The 24,427-nt window shown below is 42.6% G+C and overlaps 2 protein-coding genes across 2 annotated transcripts in view; one reads left to right on the top strand and one right to left on the bottom strand.

Annotated features, from left to right (window-relative positions):
* Window positions 1-8,983, top strand: part of pusl1 (pseudouridine synthase like 1) — a 28,303-nt gene extending 19,320 nt beyond the window's left edge. Inside the window, exons 5-8 of the mRNA XM_036532253.1 lie at window positions 1,099-1,272; window positions 7,677-7,731; window positions 8,036-8,198; window positions 8,849-8,983. Coding sequence (XP_036388146.1) covers window positions 1,099-1,272; window positions 7,677-7,731; window positions 8,036-8,198; window positions 8,849-8,889 — 433 coding nt within the window. The 3' untranslated portion in view covers window positions 8,890-8,983. The remainder of the gene's footprint in view (window positions 1-1,098; window positions 1,273-7,676; window positions 7,732-8,035; window positions 8,199-8,848) is intronic.
* Window positions 8,984-11,102: 2,119 nt separating this feature from the next.
* Window positions 11,103-21,521, bottom strand: LOC118779810 (ATP-dependent RNA helicase DDX19A-like). The gene is made up of 12 exons (XM_036532086.1): window positions 21,238-21,521; window positions 20,789-20,843; window positions 20,150-20,200; window positions 19,426-19,561; window positions 18,278-18,370; window positions 17,341-17,443; window positions 16,918-17,032; window positions 16,039-16,216; window positions 15,153-15,390; window positions 14,322-14,484; window positions 13,710-13,901; window positions 11,103-13,217 (listed from the first exon to the last, which is right to left on the bottom strand). The coding sequence occupies exons 1-12, from the start codon at window positions 21,292-21,294 to the stop codon at window positions 13,156-13,158; spliced, it is 1,443 nt and encodes a 480-aa protein (XP_036387979.1). The 5' UTR covers window positions 21,295-21,521; the 3' UTR covers window positions 11,103-13,155.
* Between the last annotated feature and the right edge of the window lie 2,906 nt (window positions 21,522-24,427).

Below are 24,427 nucleotides of genomic sequence, written 5' to 3'. Positions count from 1 at the left end.
TTTGGCAGCACAGTTTGATAATACATTTTACACATTTAAATGCACTCACACATTATACATTTTGATGGGTGATGCAGAATACTTAGAAGCTCAAAATGATGAACTACTCACCCTAACTGTCATATGGGCCATGCATATTTACAGCATTATTCAACTAAACTGAAAGGTCAGGCTTGTCAATCATATATCAGTTTTTCCAAGGGCTGAAATTGCTTTGCATGCATTTTGTTTGAAACGAGTGGTAATTAAATTGCCTTGGCCTGCATCAGTTACAATACCATTTTTTACATAAAAGACAGCTCTGATTCGTGTCTATTGAGTTTGTGTCTCAGCTTTGCATTGAATAAAATGAATATAAATATCCGCAGACCAAATTGCAACATAAAAAAACCTTTATAGATTAACAGAGGCAAATGTTTGGAATGTAAATAAATATAGAATATCTGAAATAAATGAAATGAAATAAATCAGAATATCTTTGCTTAACCTCTTCACATTTTGAATTTCATTCTAGAAGCTTACTGGGACAGAACAGGTATTCGTCAAGATTTATAATTTTATAACATGCGTGTGTTTATAACATAAAAACGTCATAAATGGGACTAAGAATAATCATAATGGTCAGGGGACAATCAAAATTCTGGGAACTTTGTCTCCTCTTCAAAAAGCCAAATCGGCCAACAGATCAGAGCCCTGTAACTTAAGCCCTGTCTTTGTGGATAGAGGGATGGCACTTTTATTTCCCTTCATGTCTAAGAAGATTTGCAGCACATCCCTTCTCCATACTAATGTGCATCACATTGTATATGACAATGCATATCATACGTTGTACAAAATAAACATGCCAAAATACAGTATTTTCAGTGGGCATGCCATTAAGAAATGACCTAAGTAAAGTTTCACAGTTCAGACACTCTACAGTAAATCTGGATAACAATGCAGTCTCCCCTCTACCTTTAATACGCTAGACTACCTCCTCATACTGTATGCGGCTAGGTCTTCTCGTCATGTCAGTGCATTCTTGAAAAGGGGATCTCCAGTGGTTTCCAATGGGTTAATCTGCAGCCTGTGACAGGGGGAATGATTTGCGTTTGGCAGTGAACTGAACATCGGTGCCATGCAGGAGGCTGGCACCCTGCTGCTTGGGAGACATGACTTCAGCACCTTCAGGGCCCTCAGCTCCGACGCCCCCTTCCAGGATCCGGTGAAGACCCTACTGCATGCCAGCATTGAACCTGGGCGAGAGTCCTTTGCCCAGCACCACTTCCACAGGTACTGTCCACTGGCAGACTTTGACAGTTGCCCTGTATGTTCTACATGTTCTACAGGATGCTGCTGTTGGTCTGGAGATTCTATGTTCTACACGTTGCTGCTGTTGGCCTGTAGATTCTATGTTCTACACGTTGCTGCTGTTGGTCTGCAGATTCTATGTTCTACACATTGCTGCTGTTGGCCTGTAGATTCTATGTTCTACACGTTGCTGCTGTTGGCCTGTAGATTCTATGTTCTACACGTTGCTGCTGTTGGTCTGCAGATTCTATGTTCTACACGTTGCTGCTGTTGGTCTGTAGATTCTATGTTCTACATGATGTTGCTGTTGGCCTGTAGATTCTATGTTCTACAGGATCTCCCCATCAGTCAGGAGATTCAGTTTCTCTCTAATGGACTCTGCACACTTTTTTTATGCGCATATTACTAAGGACAAATTTTGAGTCCCAACAAGATCTCCCTCAAGACCAGGAGCTTCTTTTAATGACTGTACGTTACAAAGACTGAATGTGTGCACACTTCCTGTCTATTTAATGGGTCTGCAGCATTTTAAATTGGCAGACGCGTCTCACTCCAGCTGCAGATGCTGGATGTATAGTCACAGCAGAGGTCAAATAATTGTCTGTCTAAAGCCGATATTTGAGTTGCGACGTATGCGTGAGACCAGCTCACGTGGCTTGAATTCAGGTTTGCAGTGATGGCGCGGCAAACCGGGAAGCGAAATCCCGAGGCACATCCAATCGCACGTCAATCTGATTACCTGGGACCGTTGGTTTATTGAGGGCTTATCTGTAGATGGTATCGGTGATTGAATGAGCGAGACAAAATACTGTTTACAAGATTAGAGGGTCGCTGAAATGCCGCTGGCGGCATCCCACGGATGTTCACCGGCCCCAGAGGTCGGGCGGCAGAAGGCGGTCGGTCACGGGCGATTAAATTTGAGGCATTAACGTGGTACCATCTGACCAACTAACCACATCGTGCCCCACTCCCACACCAGATCGCCACGGTCTCGTCGTAGCGAGCGAGAGTGTGAGAATAATGTCAGATCCTCCCGGGTAAAGAGATTTCGCGGATTTGACGCTCATTGGCCACAGAACATGCGCTTGTGCCAGATTCCCACTTTCACGCTTATAAATTATTAAGGTGAAAACGTGCTGCACAATACGGGCACGTGAGATGAGTACCACAGCAGCACTGTTCTGTGGCGGGTTCCACAGGCACACAAGAGGGGCTACAAACACAGCCCTCATCTTGGGGAATCTTAATGCAGGGGGGGACACCACAGTTCTGGGGGAGGAACTGGAAGGAACTGCCTTGCCTGCAGTGTGCTTCATGGAAAGGAGGCAGAGGGGTGTTGGTAGGCCATGATTCACCTACAGCCTTCCTTTGTTACCCATAAGTCATAGGGGCACATTCCGCCCACCACCCTTGCTTTGGTTAAATGGTACCTTAGGTTTTACAGGTACAAAAAGTATTGGTTCTTTCACTATTACCATTAAACCGAGGATTCACATTTCCTTACATCTGCAGTGTAAGGTCAAACGTTTTGCACCTAATCAAAAAATGAGTTCATTTTATTGGTTAATTAGTAGCTAAGCTGTAACCACAACCAGACAAGCTTTGGCCTGCTTGGACGTGTGTAGCTCTCTGACAGAGCATTATTCACTGTAAGTTCTGTGTGAAGGTCTGTACATATTTCAAAATAAAGTCCATGGAAAACATTGGGTTAGATACACTAAGAATATATCAATTCATATTTTTCACAAGGGTGCTTAGTCCATCCACCTAAATTTTTATTTTTAAAGTGTTTCTAGTTTCAAACTCCAGTTTTCCTGTAAATATGAAAACACATCACTCCTTGACATGCTGGTTATATACAGCTGTGTGGTGTTAATCCTGTTCCTTGGGCAAACTATGCAAGTCAGAATGTATGTCAGTATGGCATATTTGTTGGGGGGTAGCTTTCAGCATTAGGTAGTCATTGACTTATCCTTATGCAGGACTGGTGTGCTTATGGGAGTGGGGGAGTGAGAAGGAAGAACCACAGTAATGAAAGACGACAGAGAACAAAGCACTCAGGTGACATTTAACCACGCCCCTCGGCAGTGACTGGATAGTTAATAGTCGGTGTGAGGAACTGAGATTGTGATGTCACATTAAGGAATTCCTGGTGGGACTTCGGCTTCACCTTGTCCATCACAAACGGTGATGTAATCACAATTGTTCTTTGAGGAAAGGCAAGCTACCCTAAATGACAAGGCCTTCAAACAAAGATAAAACAAACTGCTGTGAAAATAGTTTTTGTCCTACCAGAATGCTTGTGCCAGGTTATTGGAGGGCTTGCTGCACAGGCGGTGCGCTTGTGCTCTGAACGCATCATTATGGTGTTTTGGGGCTAAACGTCACCCCCAGCGCACACAGTATAGCAGCATCAAATCAGAAGACACCAGTGCCTCACAGTACGCTCCCAAAGGTGGGAAAGCCATGCGTTAATGTTTCATACATTCTGCTATTATGAGGAACTGCAAAAAAAATGGAGGTCGCCCGCTGGTGTATTATTCATCTCTCAAAGATATTATCCATCGTATAATGATCCACTCCTGAGCAGGCAGATTTCAGTCTGTGGCTCCGCTGGGACAGCGATCGGCAGGCGATCCTACAAAACGCGACCAGCCGATACAGCAGACGCGAGTTGCATGCCGCTCAGGTTCCGTCTCGGCCCTCAGACACTCACCGCAGAATGCGCTCAGAGCGGTTTGATTTGAATGTTAGATCAGTGATGCCGGCCTCCCGCCGTCCTCGAATGTAGATGTGCCAGAGGCCTGCTGTTTATGCTCTTTTTACAAGAACAGGATGATGTCATTGTGTGTGCCGAGGGGTGGCGGCGGGGGAGGGCCTCTCATTCGCTCAGTGAAATGCCAACAACTTCCGAGGCCCAGACGCTGAATTGCATTAGGGTGCCGTCAGTCAGTCTTCTCTTTCTTATTGAAATTTGCTATTCAGGCAAGGTGAAGCAAGCTGTTAGACACAGCACACGTAGACTTTAACGTCACACGGCTCTTCAGGGAGCACCGGGCAATAAGAGAGCCTTACAAGTGGCTTTCAGAGTGGCCTTCCCAAGTCGTCATGTGTTTTTGTTTCTTTTTTTCACCCCAAAACACAGTGCTTTATTAAGGTAACGTCTGTTGTATGAAATACTTTAATTGCACATAAGCCTCTCTACTCCACTTTACTTCAAGCGGGACATGTTCAAGGCCTGCCTAAGGGATTGTCTCAATCATGAATCAGAATGGCTTGTAATGGAGCTTAATCCTAAACTCAGCACTGTACCGTTTTTTTTTTTATTCATTTTTGAAAGGGGTGGGTGGGGGGGCAGTACTGAAAATAGACGTCTGTTTTTTCTCAAGGAATTGTCGTAATCGAAATTGCATTCTGCTGGGGAGAGATTCCTGTCAGGACGGTGACGGAGCTGAGTGACGCTGAAAGCCCACACAGAGCACTCTCTGTTCCCACCCTTCGATTAGGGAAAAAAAAATGGAGACGCCTCGCAATTATCTGTCTTCTGTCATGGGCTAATCCCGAATGGAGTCGGAGCCCTTCTTGGGTGTAAGGCTGTCGCCCAGTAAACGGGGGTTAAACAAGGATTAGACCCAGAATTCAGAAGGCTTCCTGTTATCCTGAAGGTGAAGACCTTTGAGAGAAAATGGGACAATTATCCTGGGGGAAGTGGTTTGATGCTGCCGGCAATCCCAAAAGCTCAAGCGCAATTACTGCTGTCTGTCTTTAGCAACAAAAGCGTTCATGTACAATAACAAGAGGATGCTTTGAAAACGTGGAGCACTGCCTTTGTTCTCTCTGTCCTCACTTCAACTGTTTCCTTCACTGTCTGCTTTAAAGCCTTATTACAGCTTAGAATAATATGAGAGCATGTATGCATTGAGAGATTTTCGTTCAGAAGGTACTGAGGGTAGCTGCAGCTTTAGAATACAGTATTGATTGATGAGAAGAATTCATGTGGATAAAAATGTCCTCCAATTTTAAGTGTAACGTCACTGTTAACCGTGATATGTCTCAAGAGGGGAAAATACCATTTAATAAAAGATGCTATGCTTCAAAGGAGAAAGAACCACAGTACAGTAAGGGATGATCTTTGGTCCCTCTCATTTCACAGCCATTTTAACAAATGAGACGAGCCAATGGCATTTCCTTTTCGCTGTGTCCGTGGCGAGGGGCAAGGCCCTGCTATGCAAATTGACTTTTGTCACCCCTCTCCTCAGAATGGGAGTGGGGGCATTACGCAGGAGACAGGCATCACCATTTGGTCTTTAAGGCTGCAGACAGAAAAGCAGAATTCACCACAGGATTCCGGAAACAGGCTTTTCTGGAAACAAAAAGCGCTTCAGAAACCGATCTGGCTCTGTCTGTGGGGAGAAAAATAACAAGCAACAAAGCTTTTCTTCCCACCAGCAATATCTATATAAAAAAACACCCTCCTTTGTTCGAGCAGAGTTACACCGTCAAATGTGATTTCAGGGCTGTTTAGGTGCTTTGTTGGCCTGCCGAGCTGCCGTCACTCCCGAGTCCCAATTTTAGACGTGATGAATATGGGATTCATTAACCCCCACCCATAAATTATTCATGCGGTTGTTTTAGTGAGTTGTTTAATTTGATGGTGTGGAAATGTAAGCGTGAAATGCAGAAACATGCTTGGAAATACGGGGACCTCGATAAAACCGTAGGAGTGCAGTGTGTCTGTCTTTATTTAAGACATGAAATGGCAGATGTGGAGATCACCCAAATCCTCTAAATCAAGAGTCTCCTCGTCTGTCATCATGCTAGCCCTCATGGATAATGAACAAGCAACAGGCTACAGCAGTGCAATTAATTATAGGGACTGGAAACAAGGCTAGTGAGAGACTAAACTATGTTTGAATTATAACTAAGAATTATAATAATTTATTCACTTTTATTCACTATATATTCAGTGTGTATTGTATGTGTTGTGTGGTGTTTTAATATTACAGTCCTGTGAATGCCTGCGTTTGGGTATAATGAAGTATTCCATTCTATTTCTTTCTGGAAGAAGTGTTTAGCGAACACACAGCATTCACACCAAGTATGCCATTTAATGTTATTAAATACTGCCTATTCATTTAGGTACTACTATATACACCTTCCTTAAGTATTTGTGAAAATCAAAGTCAAATTTCTCACACTGTGTTGGTGTGGGAAAATGACCTTTTTCCATTCTACACACACACACACACACACACACACACGCACCTTGACGTTGTATGATGGAGAACAGCCGTTGATAATTTCTGCTGCCCACAGTGGATTCAGCATCTAAGCAGACAGTGTTCATCTACAGAATGACTGCAAGGCGTGGCACCGCCCCTCCAGAGGGATCAGCGCGTCAGCATGCCCTTTGATGCTGATGTTCAGCGTTTCTGTGAGAATCGTCTCCCTCTGGAATGTCAATGGCATCAGCTCCACCATCCCGCAGGTCACATGACCTTTTTTGTTGTTGTTGTTGTTGTTGGGCAGTTGGCACGCCTGGCAAACCGGGCTTTTCCAACTGGCGCAAAACGCCAACGTCAACACTTTCAGACAATGACTGTGGGGCCGCGGTAAAAGCCGGGGTTTTCATTAAATTCCAGTGGACTTCATCTCTGACTTGATTTTGGAATGGGATGTCCATGGGGTGCAAACAAGCCTCCCACGGTCTGGCCCAGTGAATTTCCCAAAGGGCATTTCAAAAAGCCCCGCATAACAGTTGTGTTGAGGGGGAAAAAAAACACCTGATACCTGATGCAGGGGAACTGCATTTCTGTTTTCTACCTTCAGACTGCCCTGGAGCAGCTTCTGACCTTTGATATGGCAAGTGTGAATGCGGGAGCTGTCTCTAAACAGACACCTGTGCCTTTAGGCCTGTACAGCTGCATCAAAACTGCGATGCTGCATTGCGCTGACTTGAACAAAACAGAGCCTAGATGCAGTCACAAAGTACAGTCATACCCAGTGCAGTTGGGGCTTTTGGGTAAATGCAGTGCTTCTGGGGTGCACTGCATGTATATCTTGTCTCTGTACACAAGTGTTTCATATGTCTCAGCCATAACCCATACTCTTCATTAGATAATGAAATTGAGACGGTCAATAAGTTGTAAAAAAAAAAATCATAAGGATTAGGTTATATGGTGAAAGTGTGTCCTGTGCTTTAAGCTCTGCCTTGAAGTGGTTTCCTGAGACTTTTTAAAATGCAGTTTTGAGTTGGGGGGGGGGGGGGGGGTGGAGGAATGGCAGTGTGTGATCCATTGCGAGAGTAGTCAGAATCAAGTTGGAGCATAGAAATTACATTATTGATAATTAATTCCAGCTGTGTTTCATTGCCTGTGCCGTTTCAGGAATCTGCAGTTCTGGGAGGTCACTTTCAGATGCCGGTCATTTTTGTATAAACAGGTAGGCAGCCTTGCATTCCTAGCTGTTAATATGTTGTAACACGCATACTTGACACAGAACTGTAAAATAATACAACACATTTTGAATTGCGTGCTTGATGTTTGTGCACCTTCAAGTGGTGAATGAGATGAACTGCATCTTATTTATTCCTGCCCTTGTTATGAAATGTAGGTGTGAACATTTATGAATGTTTTCCTCTTTACTGTAAAAGTATACCTCCAGGCAGAAGAGACACTGAATTTACTTATTGAGGAGCTCTGTGCATAGATGATGGCTGTACTTGCCCCTCTTCACCCCATCGCAGGTGCGGAGGATGACAGGAGCGTTGGTGGCCGTTGGCCGGGGAAAGCTGTCCCTCTCTCAGCTGCAGGAGTTACTCGAGGCCCGGGACTCACTGGCTTACCCCACAAGCATGCTCGCCCCACCCGACGGCCTCTTCCTTACCAGGGTGGAGTACGAAGAGCAAGGTACCTACAGCTGAAGTGGCATTTGAGAGTATAATGAGAGCTCTGGTCTCCTTTTATTATTATTTTTCTTACAGTGCACCTTCTGTGCATCTGTTCTGTTCTCTGTTCCATGCCATTATTATTTAAGAGTGGTCTGAAGTCAGTTAAACAATTAATGAACACAAATCATTTTTGAGAGCACATCCCCAGAGAAGGGGTTTGGTTGTACAGTCATTTTAAAAGTTTAAAAAACTGTAGTATTAGGATAACTTTCATGTAGAGAGCATCTTTCATTGCATCTTTCTTATAAAGAAATCATATCCATGTCAAACATAAACAAGGTAAGTTAGGCTTGGTGGCCTTCAAATAAGGTTGTCAAATATGCCCTGTTATCAGGTGCCGGAATGGGAACCTGTGGTAGTGAACAGTAACAGCAGCCTAGATTGAGTTGTAAATAATGTATCTCTTTGCCTTATTATACACAGTTGCTCATGACCAGTGGAACCTCTTGGCTCTACACTTCACAGACTGTCTGGAGACTCAGAGCAAAAAGTGCTTTTGGAGCACAAAGTTCACCGATGCTAATTTTGTCCGTAGTCACACCCCTGTCACTCTTTTACCAGCACAGTTTAGCTTCCCTTTGAGTCATGTGTCTCCTGTCTTTTCCTCAGATCTGCTCCATCATAGACAGGACTGGCTCACTGAATCCTGAACCAGATGAAGCAAAACTGTTTCTCCAGCCTTGTGGATGCTCTGTGAAAGTCAGCATTGTATATATTTGTGATTTTGTTTTTTGTTATTTTGTAAAGGGCAAATAAAGTTTTTAATATTGTATGTTGATAAGGGCCTTTCATCTGTTAAGTCTGCAAATCCAGCTTATAATAGACACTTCATGGCCATTCCCTGAAAATACACTGTCTGAATGCTAAGCAGCCCAACATCAATATCGCCCTTCCATTTCAACAACAGAAAAAAGCTCAGTTTGCTTTTTTTTAATGCCGCAAAAATCCAGGCCTGTTGCATTTTCACGTTTCACTGGTTACATCAGTGCCCATGAAAGCAGCAAATCTTCACAACCACAAAGCACCCTGCAGCATTTGAGTGGAGCAACATAAAGGGGGTATTGCTGCAGAAAAGGTTTAGAAATGGCAATTTAAATCATAGCCAAATGTATTGTGGGTGAAGCCTATTGATTTCAACTAATGTAATCAAGACAAAGGAATCGATAATGGGGGTGTGCACTCGTTTAGTAAGAGTCCAACACCGACAGGATGGCGCTGAGTTTATAGCCGATGTCACGGCTTTAACGTGCTTTGGAATACGGCAATATGCGCTCGTTTGCAAGTGGGAAGGTGAGCGCGGAGTGAGGCAAGAAGCCAGACGTCCCATTTGTGACGAGGGGTTTGCGCAGGGCACCGCATGTCTGCCTCTGATTAGGCAGCCATTAGCTGCACCTCTGGTCCGGGTGCACTCTCGCTAAATGCACAAGGGCAGCGAGTGGACTTGTGGCAGGAGAGGTTTTTAATCTGATGAAACGAACGCCGAGCACCGCAGTGGTACGTGACGCGGCTCGGACCATCCCGCCTCCGGGCCCCGAAACGTGGCATGGAGCCTTTGCCCTGGGCCTGCCAAGGGCAAATCGGACTGTCGCGTACGCTGCGCTCAAATCCTTAAAGGGACCAGAGGCTTTTGAGGGCTAATCCGATGCTAAACACTGTTAGAATCTGTGTACATTTCTGCTAATAATGTAGCTCTGAATAGTACAGACATGGTGGGAATAAGGGGTTTCAGAGATGGCACTATCAACTGTAATGCACTGGCATGTAGGATGAAAGACGATGAACTGCACATGTGAGTACTTGGTATCGGTGTCAAAACACAAACACGTAATACCCTCTAGTGGACAAATGGGCCTGAGTGCCATGGATGGGCAGTTCTGGAGCAGTTCTGCAGTACAGTAGGTTATGTTACCTTTCAGTCATAAGCTTATTCACACATGGAACACCAAATGACTGGACTTATTAAATAATGACAAAGCAAGTGAGAACAGAGGCAGGACCAGGGCCTTTACCTTGCAGCCTCCCAGGGGCTGTCCGCCGCTAAAGCTGAGGGACGTAGGAAAGATGAAGGGAAAAACACAAGGCACTGGAGGAAGGACCTTTTCCCTTGCTGTCCCCTGAGTGAATCGTAAGTTTAATGTGTCCCCTAGAAATTAATTAGCTAGCATTGGTCTCTTAATTTCTACTAAATTTTTCAACCATTTTCTGACAAAAAGCCTATTTTGGAATCCAGGCTTGACACTGTATATATGAACAATTACTGTCTCCATTTGGGTGCAAAACATTGATACAATTTTTATATATAATTCACTTTTTGAAGATAGAACATACAGTGAGCTTGTTAAATTAATGTATCCTTCATTTAGACAGGTGGTTAAAGTGGGAATACAATCTCTGCTTCCAAGAGTGGTCTGATATAATGGGCCATACAACAAAGGTGGAGGGTGAAGTGGAAGCGGAGTAAGCAGAAATGCGAAGTGGTCAAGGTTTGGGCAGTTTAAGTGAACTTAGTACAAATGGTCACTTTGGTAATTTATGCTGCGAAAGCTTTCCTTTAACTTGGCTGGCAGGTATACCTTCCTTCCCGAATAATTCAATCTACATATGTGTGTGTGTGTGTCTGTGCGTGTATATTTATTTATATGTATATATATATATATAAGCTCCATGCTTGCATTCATGGACACTGTACATGAAAGACTCAAACCCATCCATTGTTGTCCCTCTGCCAGTACTTGTAGCCTCACACTCAAGTTGGTCTGCTGTGAACATTTAATTGCACTGAAAGCTGATTAAAACCCTGAACTGAGAACACTTAACCGAGGAGCAAAAAACGACAAAAAAGGACAAAAAGGAATGTGTCAGTATTCTTTATTACCACAAACATCATGTTTAGAAATAATTCTAAAACCACAAAGGCAGCAAGTGTAAGGGAAACACCATAGGAGCTGCTCTTTTTTACTTTCATAGCTACATTAAAGGTAGGCATTTAAAATTCAACAAACTGCACTCAAGCACTCTTCTCATAACATCTGCGGAAAAATAAATACAACAGGTATCCAGTCAAAGTCCAAATATAATGCATACACACTGAAGTACAAAATGAAACCAGAACACAAAGTGATGCTTCACAGACTGTCTCGCTTTGCGTTCAGTAAAGCTTTTTCCCACTCAAATCACTGCAGTCGGGTGTAGGCTTTCCTAAAATTTTAGGTACATTTTTCACTCGTACATTTTATATAAACCTGTTTTTACTTGGTAAAAGTGTATGACTTTGCTTGCCAATATTGCAAAGAAATATACCATTCCGAAACTGTCAAAAGAACACTTTAAACTGTCCCGTTTGTAATTCTAGCAATAAGAGACGGGGCCAGTTTCAGAATGAAGCTCTCCCCGGAGAGATTTTTGAAGTTGTACCAGCATTTAGAGTTACACCCTCAAAAAGCAAGTCATTATGAATGACTGAAAAGCTCTACGCACAAGTGGACACATGCCATTACTGTAAACAAACCTAAAGCTTAAATCAGCCTTTTGAGTGTGAATGATGTCATTTGATGTGTCATCCCCAAATGTTACGTTATGATAAAGGAATGTTTACGTTCCCTGAAACAGAGAGTTTGTCATCTGGGTTTAAGAGAGCAAGAAATTGCATAGATTGCATTCCTGTTCTATTGTTCTGACATGCAAATCAACTGATTATTAACCCAACTAAAGTTAGAATAAGCAGCAATTAACAATATTCTGATTCTTAGAACAGAATTCGGTACCCATTCAGGTGGTTGCTGGATCCACAGAAGCCCATTACAGAGCAATTAACCAGACATTAGCAATCAGTATTCCAATTAAACTTTAAGCCTCAAACACATTTTATATATATAGTTCACAGACATCAAGACAGAGGTCCACAGGTAGAGCACCGAGACAATCATATCCAGTATGATTTTAAGCCTTGAAGCAATATCCGCTGAATTATACTGGCTCAAAACCACAGTTTAGGCTATTTCAGAAAACACAGTAAAGACATGCTTTAATATTTGAGCACTTTTAGCTTCCGTTCACACTTTTGCCACAGGCTGATAAATGGAAATTCCATCATGGCATTACAATGTGAATACAAAGATTTTTAATCTACTACGAATTCCTATTGTCTTGTAATATCAGACACTACCTATATCAAGCTGCATACTAACTGATGTCCCCACTCAAACTCTGAACATCAAACACTGACCAAAAGACTGCAGAATACAGGATGCAAGATCAGCGTTTTTATCAGTAACCTCCTAGCTAAAAACAAATAAAATGACAGGAAATAAACCAAAATACAATCCTTATTTAACACATCTCACTAAGAATTGTATACATTTGGCTTTTACTGGCTTGAAATTTTGTAGATATTGTGCCACAAAATGAGTGACACCGTGGCAAATTACGCCAAGCATCAACTGCTTACTGCTTGATAAAGATACACAGTTACGGGCCTGTTTGCAAGGTGACTGTTCCATGAAACCCATGGCCGCCTTCACCCTTCCGAAGGCCTTGTTACTTTTAAATTTGGCCTAGCGCTGTTAGTTAGCTTTAGCTGTTTTGAAGTTTTGAAATGAATTTGTGCTTCTTGCACTTGCAAATGGAACGCGTATCTGCAAATTTATTTCCTGTCTGTGTGCGCGTGCTGTTATTCACCAGGCTAAGAAAACGATAAGCTACATCTGCTAGAGTCACACTCCCAAGAACAAAGAGGGAAACTCAGTTCAAAGACTTTTGGGAGTTACTGCATGCCATATACGCTAAAACCGCTTTTAAAACTATGCAAACATTTCTTCCGCCTCTCGTGTTCTGCTGTGTTTGTGACTGAAATGAAATGCTGCAGAATTACAGTTCCACAGGCGGGAACGCAGCGGCCTGCAGAGGGCTGACTGTTTTCAGTTTGCAATCTTCTCTATTTCATCCAGGTCGTCGGTGTCCAGCTTCTCTATTTTCTTATCTGCGGGAGAAAAGCATATTGGGACGCCATCTCAGAACAAATCAATGCAATCTGGAAGGCAGTTTAAATGATGAAGCCAGCCAAGACTGAATACAAGCAACTGGGCAATCAGAAGGGGATGCGTGGATGGGGATCTGAAGGTGGACTGCACTGCATTGGGCCTTCCTTTCACAGTTCATATCTGCCTGATGCTCTTTCCTCTATGAGGCTAAAGATTTGCCTGTCCATTCTGCCTTCATTAGTGTATACATGTGAAATACTGAAAAATGATTCAACCAAATGCCTCACTTCAGAGAACCATGTTTCACAAAATTACAAAACAATATTAATCAATGGCTTCCTGTCAAAAAGTACCAATAAGCCTGAAATCTCGAGTTTCCCAAATCAACATGATATTTGACATGATAAGACACATTTACTCTAGTCTCTGTCATGCAATTGTTATGTAGCAGTATCAGCAGAAAGTCCCACAGACCCAGAATCCTGACTTACTGAAGTGGTCTTGGATTCGGTTGAGGACGTTCATGCTGAACTTGCTGTCCACCATGTTGATGGCCAGGCCTCTCTTGCCGAAACGTCCCGTACGTCCAATCCGATGCAGGTAGGTCTCGTTGTCCGGGTTTCCATCCTTGTCCACAGGCAGGTCGAAGTTGATCACCACGGAGACCTGTTCGACGTCGATTCCTGGAGATCAAACAAACAGAATTTGTTGAAAGGAATAATGCTGAACCTCTCCCCTGTCTTTCACTGTCTTACTGTGCATTTCACGCTGTTCAGTAAACTACAACACCTGCCCATTATAATATGTGAATGAATCTTTGTGCAATTTTCTTAGGTGTTTATAAATAGGATTAGTACAATTATAGCACATGAAATACTAATGGCCAGAGGTTGGGACACACGTTTAGTGCATGAAATTAAAGACAAATCTTGTGTCTCCTGCCAAATTGACCTTTTATCATAATTACATTTTAAAATCCTAGCATTGCAACAGTTGCATTTATTTTTAGATGAATCCAGGCAGTCTTTGGGATGGTACGAAAACCACACATGCACCAGTCGCTGTAGAAGCACGCAGGGAGTGTGCCCCGCTGCTGTAATCACCTCTGGCGCAGACGTTGGTCGTCACCAGCACTTTCTCCTTGCCGTCTCGGAAGCGGTCGATAACAGCAGCTCTCTGCTCCACTGCCATCTCCCCGCTCAGCAGCGCCACCTGGTGGCCTTCCCTAGACAGTTCCCCAGCCAGCCAGCCCGCTGTTTTCCTAGTCTAAGGAGAGGAATCCATCCAAGATAATTTAGCATTAAGGAGTTCAATGCTTTGTATGGAAGGACACCTAAATTTTAAATATGCCAGGCAAATATAATTTGATTGGTTTAAATGGATTAAGATTGGCTCTCACAGACAATAGGAACCTCTCACTCTGACAATTAAGTGCTGGTACAATGATAGAATATTTAAATTGTCAAGCTCATTGTTTACACAGCATGTTTTCTGTGAAAAGAAATGCACAGTTTATGATCAGATCTTCAATCTAATTGAGGAAACTGCCTATATTCAAGGACAAAAGGATTCAGCCCTCGGATTTAGAGACAGTGCAGTGCACTGTAACACTGACATTCTTCCAGGCACATGCCACACTGACAACCGTATCAGTCAAGGTCCAAAAAACAACGTAACATTCTTCTTCCTTAGAAATGCTGAGTGTTATAACACACACACACACACACACACACACACACACACACACACACACAACTGCTTCAGCAAAATACAAAAGGGCCAAGTGGACCTGTTTAGGACGTCAGTGTATGAAAGCGGATGGGATACATTCAAGGCAGTAACAGATGTGTTACCATCCATAAAGAACCTGGCTTATTAGACGCAAGTGCCCCTGGTCCATTTTTGATAGTCAGTAAATGAGAGCGCAGACTCACGTGGCAGAATATCATGGCCTGGGCGATGGTGATGGCTCCGTAGATGTTGCAGAGCGCCGTGAACTTCTCCTCCTTGTTGTTGCACAGCACGTAGTACTGCTTGATGGTGTCCAGGGTCTCCTCCTCACGCTTCAGCTTGATGATGTTGGGGTCGGGCACGATCCGCTGGGCGAACCTCCACACCGAGTCCTCGAAGGTGGCCGAGAACAGCAGCATCTGGCAGTCCTTGGGCAGCATCCTGAAAAGTGGGAAGGGAAGGAGAGGGGAGGGCGTTGACCAGTCATATTACAGTACATTATTGTCGTTTAACAGACGCTCTTATCCAGAGTGACTACAATTTTTATGTTATCCATTTATACAGCTGGATATTTACTGAGACAATTATACGTTAAGTACCTTGCCCAAAGGTACAGCAGGAGTGCACCAGCAGGGAATTTGAACCGGCAACCTTTTGGTTACAAGTCCTGCTTCTTACCACAATGCTACACTGCCTCCCCTACACAGTCACACCTAATCAAACCGCCCCATTCCACCAGACCGGGCAATTACAGTTCAAGGACTTGATGTAATTTTTAAATGTAATTTAATCTTGTGTACATGGTTCTATTACACGCTCGAAGATCAAGGCCTTTTCAATATCTGCACACATATCCAACGAGAGCAGAGAATTCATTTTAGACCCGTGCAATTGAGCAGTGACAATCATTAGCACATTAGTGTTGTACATAAATATATTTCTAGTCCAGATCTGTACCTGAATTACAATGAGAAACGATTAATGTGTTCATACGACTGAGACCAACACGGTCAGATGGTCACCGTTTGGTTGGGCGAGCTCCAGCCCTGATTTCGTACCTGTCCTTTGGACCCCTCTGGGCACGCTCACCTCTGGATGCGGATGCTCTGGTCCTGGTGGCCCTGCGTGGCGATCATGACGTCGGCCTCGTCCAGCACGAACACCTTGATCTTCTTGGGGTCAATGAAGCGGAGCTTGAGGCACCAGTCCAGCACCGTGCCGGGCGTGCCAATGACGATCTGCTCTTGGATCTTCATCCCCTTCTCCACTGGAGCCGTGACATAGCACGCGGCCACATGGCCGTCATTATCCTCTCAAAAGTTCTACAAGCATTGTTTCAAAGCATGCACTGCATATGTGAACTAATCTACATGTCCTTAGGATGGGCTGAGTTGACAAGAATGATTACCACACCGCATCCATATATAGTAGCAGTTAGTGCATCTGTGCAACCCATGCACTAAACAAATGCCTATGGACAAGCCTGTGCCTGCGTGCTTTCGATTCTGGACGTTCCATTGTGACGGACTGCCCCATTCGACATTGCAACAACATCCTTAATGTTGACTGCAGTCCAGGAGTCAGTGCCGAGAGGCAACTTTAATCAAGTGATGCAACGGTGCACAAACAATCCAGCGCAGGGCCCCTATCCGTATGCGCTCTCAGCTGCTGGTTAAATCACTATGGGCGTTAGAGTGGCCCTGTGCGGCACTCTTGAGCATGCAGCTCCACCTAAATTGCTGCATTAAGATTCCAGCTGCACACATGAATATGCAGAAGGTAAACTAAGCCAACCTCTTGGGTGAGGCATCTGCCAAGCCAAACAAAACCAAGCCTCTTATCTCATTAATGTTTCATGAAATGTGTGGCATACGCTAGAAGGACTCACCCTTAAATATATTACGCAGAGGAATGTTTCGAAATGTAACTGAACTGAGTGGCAGAGCACAGAAACACTTTAGCACTTACGCTTATTCCCCCGGATGGCATAGGCCAGCTTGACTTCTGGGTAAAACCTTCCCATCTGCTCGATGACCTTACCAGTCTGCAAGGCCAGCTCGTAAGTAGGGGACACGCACAAACACTGGAGTTGGAGGGAAAAAAAGGCACCAGTTCAGTATTGATTGACAGACACCCTGACAGAAAACATGTAAGAGCAAATTCATATTTCAAAAGTCAAATGTATATAAACCTTAAACCTTATAAAACTAGCATCTTTTCTGAGAATTTTGATGCTGCCCACAATTCAAAATTTCTATCAGTTCATACTAATCAATCAATATTGGAGCGTTTCCGTCTGCGGGGAGACCAAAATGGATGGCAGTCTTGCACCTGCCAGGTCCTGGAGCCTTGCTCTGAACCCACACCCCTCCGGTGAGGAGCCACACCCACCTGTGGCCAGTTGTGAGTTGGGTCCACGTGGCTGAGCATGGCGAGGACAAAGGCTGCTGTTTTTCCGGTACCAGACTGCGACTGGGCGATCAGGTTCTGTGGACTGGAACCAGAGGGAAGACACACGCTGAAGGGAGGGCACACAAGGCTTCATGTCGGGCTCCGTTTTTTATCATTAAAAAGGGCTCAAGAGATGGAAAAACGCCAACCCAAGCATGACGCTGGTGTGCACTTTTCAGGCTCCATTTCTTGTGTGAAACAAATTTCAGTGTCTTTAAAGACAACTTTGAATTGAGTATCACCAGTATTACATCTCTAAATCTGACACTCCGTGCGACGTTTACCAAATCGCTGTCTAATTTACCATCAGTACAGAGGCCAGCTCGTAAGTAGGGGACACGCACAAACACTGGAGTTGGAGGGAAAAAAAGGCACCAGTTCAGTATTGATTGACAGACACCCTGACAGAAAACATGTAAGAGCAAATTCATATTTCAAAAGTCAAATGTAAATGAAACAAATTTCAGTGTCTTTAAAGACAACTTTGAATTGAGTATCACCAGTATTACATCTCTAAATCTGACACTCCGTGCGACGTTTACCAAATCGCTGTCTAATTTACCATCAGTACAGAGGATGGATGCACAATGCAGGTAGTGGCTGATTTTGTGTCGGTCCTATTTGCATCATATGCAACATGATTAACAAAATAATCTAAAGCGGTCAATTTACATCAATTCCAATATCTAAATAGCTAAAACATAGTGCCAGAAACATTGCCCCTGGCATCATTCCAACTTTTCCACGTTTACAGGAAGCACATCTCGCACGTGTGTCAGACCGGCCACCGCCTGCATGCTGAAAACAAACAGCCCGCTCCATCGCTGCCAACTGCGGGGGGGGGGGGGGGGGACGAGGGACGAGGGCGCTCACTCACGGCTCTGCGAGCATCATCGGCAGGGCGTTCTCCTGGATTTTGGAGGGCCGGTTGAAGCCCATGGCGTACACACCCTGAAGAAGCTGCGGCTTTCTGAGAGGGGAACACAAAAAGAGCGCACGCTCACACACTCGCTGCGGTGTAGCAGAGCGAAAAAGAATGCCTGGCTGGCGGCTACAGCTTGGCTGACATGTCCGTGCTCCCCGTGCTGGAAGAATCAGAGCCAGATCGGTCTGTCTGATAAGACCTAATCAGCTGAGCCGTGCTTCTCTGCACGGCCGATTATTAGCCCTACTGACGCTCTATTCACAGTGCAGCGTTACATCAATGGAACACGCCTATCTGAGAACTTCCAATGACATTTAACCATCAGACCATGACATGAATAACACATACTCTAGAGGTGGATGCCAACACGTATTAATTCAATTTTGGCCAACCTCAACAAAGTAACACAATAAGTTAAGGTCATTGCTAATGATATGACCAACATTTACAAGCTTTGACATCTGGTATTTCCTTAACTTCAAGACAATGAAGAGAAAGACTTGAATTCTTCACAACACAGGCTGTACAACATCTAATGCTGGCAGCAGATATAGTGAAATTACTCAAATGTGCACATTATATTAGTTCTTCTCAAACTTAGTCAAAATGACAGACCCAAAGTGTCCACCAACTAGAAGCAAACTTGAGGATGACATAATGTTATAATGGTAACTATTTAAAATTTTGCCACTACATTTTTACTGTACCAGAAAAAACATCTTGTTTGCAACATGGTAGCTAGTGCCATCAATTTCTATCTAGAGTGCAACCTTCTACATCATCTGAACTTGCATGTATGGACAGTTAGACTCAGATTCTAATTATATGGGACAGGTAATGGCCTCAGTGCATTCTACACTGTAAATTATATCTCAGCCATTGTTGAAGCTACAGATTCTGATCTGCTGGCTCACTGTGAACATTCTTGACGTGGGGTGGTCTGAAACAGAACATCCCATGGTAAACACTGGAAAGCATACACCACACGCTTCTGTTACTGACGGGAAATGCCTGGATGGAAGAACTGCAGGAGCTGAAAATCTGGTCAAAACAGAGCATCTGTTGTTGCACATTGGGCCATTCGTGGCTAGATCACTCACAGTCTGAGCTCCTCAAAAGACTTGACGGAGTACAGCGGTGAGTTGGGGTCCCTCTGCAAAACCTCCACCTGGTTGGTGTTGTTCACCAGGTTGTTGCGTATCAGCTTGTTCAACAGGGACTGGGCCGCCCTGTCCTCTGAAGGAAACACACGAAATCCACCGTAAGTCACATCATAACCTCATAACTGTATCGTGGAGTAGTGAGTTATTGTAGTTATCTATCTGGAAAGCAATCGTTCAGCTCCAGTTCATGTTAATGGTCCCTTTTATAATATCTCCCCATTCACATTCCTTTGATATGATGTCATTAACAAAACAGGACAAAGAGCTCAATACTCTTCCTGTCAAATAACATATTTAAGAATTCAGACCATGCACCAGAAAAGTCACTTTCCATCCAAGGGGTAATAGAGCGGTACAGCCCCCATATACCATAATCACTATATAATGAAAGCACAGACTGTGAAGGGCAGACATTAGAACAGAGTGAAAACAAAACACAACATTCAACTTATTGGCTAAGAGTTCAGGAAGAGGCTATCATCATTAGACTACAATGTGGCCTTCTGCATTATACAGTTATCACTAGTGATTACAATGACCCTCATTGATCAAACTGCACTGAATAATGACTGAGGATCACAGCTTATGCTCTCCAGGAGTGGAAATGAAGCAAAGTGCAATTCCAGGTAAAAACAGACAGAGCGGAACATTTTACTCTCACCTTTGTCATCATCTTCTGTCTTATCACCATTCTCCTCTGTTTTAATGGTTCCTGGAGGGAAATTTACGGGTTTAAAAACATTCCCCACACAAAAGAAAAAGAGAGTATATGCCTTACTATACAAACTCTCATATATCTAGTACTCTCACCACAACATAGCATAAATCTCACCCTTTATTTACCACTGTTTTCAAAACAGAAAAAATCTGTTGTTTCAGTAAATAAGAAATAAATGTCCTAAACAGCAGTGGGACGTGGCACTGGCAGTGTTTAATCATCTGATGCTGTAACCAGTAGGCCCTAGACCTGTTGACCTCATTGGACATTCATTGAACACCTGAGTTTACCAACCTGCGGCTGCTTTCACGATGGTCCAGAAAAATGGTAACAAGTAAACTGTATATATGCTGATGCCCGAGATATTTTAATATGGCAGAAGCAAGGTAACAATATTAATGTACGAATAGCCTGTCAGTTTTCATGTTACACTAATCAAAAATAACAGTATTGTTATGGTGACGCCCTGGCAATTAACGATTCAATTTCCTAAAAGTGAACGGGAGGTTGAGTTTACATGAAGCGCCTAAACCAGACTCCACTGTTTGAATATTCTTGTCAATATTCTCTTCTTCGACGTACCATTCTCTTGAGCCTTTAAGTTCTCTTCGGTTTCATTGATATTTAGACCACCAATCTGTTGCAAAACAAACGCATTGTTAGACTTTAAAAGGATGCCACCTTGCTTGCAACAAGTTTCTGAAAACAAGCGAATGTGCAGGCTTTCATTGTCAATAAACGAGGCGATCTTACTAGCTAGCCGGCCAGACAGCTAACTAGCTAGGCAGTTCACAAACCCACAACCAGTGTAAACAACATCTACCAGCTATCTATTTATAACTAATCTCATACCAATGAATGAATGGTAGCTAGCTACTTTACAATGAATGGAAGAGTCACATGAGTTACATTTAGTCTATTCGGAATTTTGGAACGTTGATGGACCCATGCCCATCTTCTCCTGATGGCTAGCTGGCTGATTGTTAGCTGGTTGAATAGCAAATGTTTGCGAGCTGTACTAGCGAACTTACCGATTGTGCAGCTGCTTCTTGTTCGTCCACAGCCAAGGCCCAGGAATCAGTCGCCATAATTCCCCCTCTCTGCGTGTATACCTTCCTGTTTATATCTAGCAGTCAACGGTCTGTACTTTTATTTTATTTGTTTTAATCATATAAAACTACAATTGCCTAGCTGTACATCCAAATGGCTCGTTACTACAGCGGCTTCAAACGCGTGAGTAGAGATTGTTCATAACAACAGAGATAGTGTATTCCGGGTTTCTCCGTTAACTGATTAAAGAGTTCCGGTCACGCTCGAATCGATTTTATAGGCACTTAGATCAATGCTTATGGTTATAGGACTTTGTGATCTACAAGTCCTGTGATGATGTCTCTTTATACTATACAGGATCTTCTCTAAAGGAACAAAGTCTGTGTCCGGCTCTTTCCATTCCGGACAGAGAACTGAGAATTGAAATTTAAGATCCGCCTAATGATGACATCTTAACCAATTAGTCCTATTAAGAAGGGCACGGCTGGTGGACTCTGGAAAATCTAAACAAACCTTGATGCGAGCTGCATGCATAAAAAAAAAAAAAAAAAAATCAATTAATAGTAAATGTCCTGCTGTTTATAAATCTATTAATGACTTACTATATTTATTAATTTGTGATAGTGTCATTTAAATGGAAAATATGTCTTCCTCAAAATTTGATTCTTAAAGACAGGTTTTTTTTTTTTAAAACGGTGAACCAATTCATCAATATTGGTTATGGGATATATTGATGGGGAGGGATGTAGTCGCCCCTTTAATGAGTTGCCTGTTTACTGTGGCTACAGTGTGAAGAGAAATATAACACAAGGATATCATCCTCAACTAAATAGAAAATTGAAAATGAACTGTGAAATTTCTGCATGAAATGTGCAAACTGTAGTTTTTTGAAGCTTAAATTAAAGGCCTGCAAACACCTGTATGGATTGAAACTTAAAGCTATAATGACTACATCATCAACAAAGACCAGGCAATGCCAGGATATGCATGAATATACCAAAATTTATGTGTAAATGGTTAGGTCTAATGTGTGGGAATGCATAGAGATAGCTACATTAAGGGAAATAACCAACAGAAATTAACACCAGATCTAGGGCAGAAGAAAGTGAACTGCCAGGGAAAATATGTAAACAATGTATATCTATATTTTCAGCCTCATGACAATTTATAAATTCAAATAACAGTATTTTAACAGTTAATTCCAAGTTTAACAGTGTGACTACAACCCAGTTGTAGGTACCTGCTATGTACAGTAGCAGTCAAAGGTTTGGGGACACCTGATTAAGGTAACGGGAAACATGCATTCAAAGACATTTTGATCTAAACATTTATGCTGAAATGCTTAAAATGTTTTTCTTAGACAAATATAAACAATGAAGTTGATGCCTATATATGAATTTCTCTCCAAAAAGATTTTTGCCTATTTAAAGTATCTAAACTATGATAGTTTTGATTTGAAGTCTTTACTATTATTGTAAAAATAAAGAAAAACACTTCTATGAGTAGGTGTGTCCAAATTTGGTTCTGTAACTGTATATGACTACCTTAAATTACAGATATCTACATGATATACGATTCATTTTACACTTTTGCTTATTTTTTCATTGGTATATCATTTTAATATCCTTTAATATACTTGTTGCAATGTTGTTAGAAATTCTTTTTTAAATTTAAATTTTTTTGAAATTTTATTTATCTCTGTATGACATTTCATTTAGTTTAACCTTTATTTATTCATTTATTTATTTACTTATTCATTCATTCATTCATTCTATATGGAATGTGGACAATTGAAATATGAGTGTCCTCACAGTTTAATGTACTTTGTTATAATTTTACCTGAGTGTTTTGAAATTTTTTATGACTGTTTTCTTCTCTCTCATCTTTTTTTTATCATATCTGTACAATTCCAGTGTTTTATTGTATTTTCTAACGTGTTTCCATCTATTGCAATTCTTTAAGGTATAATTAACTTGTTAATATGTATATGTTATCATTTGAAATTTCCTGTCTGGAATTCATTAAGTGAAGCTATCTGCGACATATGTATGGCCAATGGCAGTGTACTCAAGATAGATTAGACTGATTATTTGATTTGCTGAAGTCATCCGAAATGAGTATACTGGATTAAAATGCAAAATTAAAAGCTAAGGAAATTAAATGCAAACTACTGAGCTAATACATTGCAAGCATTCCAGAGATTAAGGATGATAAAGATGATAGTGTATTTTTGTGGATATTTTCAATTTTGTATTTAAATTTATACTCTGTATCACAAATAATTACTCGTGTGTCACTAAAGGCATACCATAATTGCCCTTTAATGAAGGCAATCCTGTTTTCTTACCATCAAGTTTTTATCAGTTTTGATTTGATGGATATGTCCATCATCACCCTGTGAACCAGCGAACACGGGGTCCACACCCTACCTGATCCGTACAGGTATTGAATATCATGTAGCTTTCAGGTGGCAGGGGCCCTTATTTGTTTCAGGGGAGCAATAGACACAATATGAGGGAAATTGCACAAACAACAGAAGTGATGTCAATCTGTCAATCATCTACTTCCTCAGTCTCATTTTGTGGGAGGACCAAGGCTCAATCTTACTGTTTTGATCTGGCTGGTGGATGTAGAGGTTTTGCCCTATCCTTAGAGAAATCAGGAAATTATTAGATTAGGTGTTAATATGTTCACTGGGAAAAGATATATGGTAGGTATGTGTATGTAAACCTCCTGCCTATCTATCCTCCTCTGTCTAACAGGTAGGAAGTGTGTCAGGACCACTGTGTCTCTCTGTGAGTACTGCATGCAGATTCTTCAGTGATGGAACAGTGAGGGTTTAGGGACAGCTCATTTTAACTCGATTACTGAAATTGCTGATTGGCTGTGGAGGTTTGAGACAATGGCCGATGTCTTTCTCCTTCTCTACTCTTGTGTCCTTTAAGAAGCCTGCAGGTGCAGATTTTGATTGTCATGGTTACCTCCATGGAAAAACAGATGGATCAGCCTGGCGATGGCCACAGATACCACATCATAATCAGCCCAGGAGCACAAAGGGCTTAGTAATCAAGGGGGAGAGAGAGCGTGTGTGTGTGTGTGTGTGTGTGTGTGTGTGTGTGTGTGTGTGTGTGTGTGTGTGTGTGTGTGTGTGCGCGTGTGTGTGTGTTAGTG

The sequence above is a fragment of the Megalops cyprinoides genome, chromosome 6 (genome assembly GCF_013368585.1).
Source record: "Megalops cyprinoides isolate fMegCyp1 chromosome 6, fMegCyp1.pri, whole genome shotgun sequence".
In the NCBI taxonomy this organism is placed as follows: domain Eukaryota; kingdom Metazoa; phylum Chordata; class Actinopteri; order Elopiformes; family Megalopidae; genus Megalops; species Megalops cyprinoides.
The sequence above is the reverse complement of the archived record's forward strand: the minus strand, read 5'-3'. Positions and strand labels throughout refer to the sequence as shown.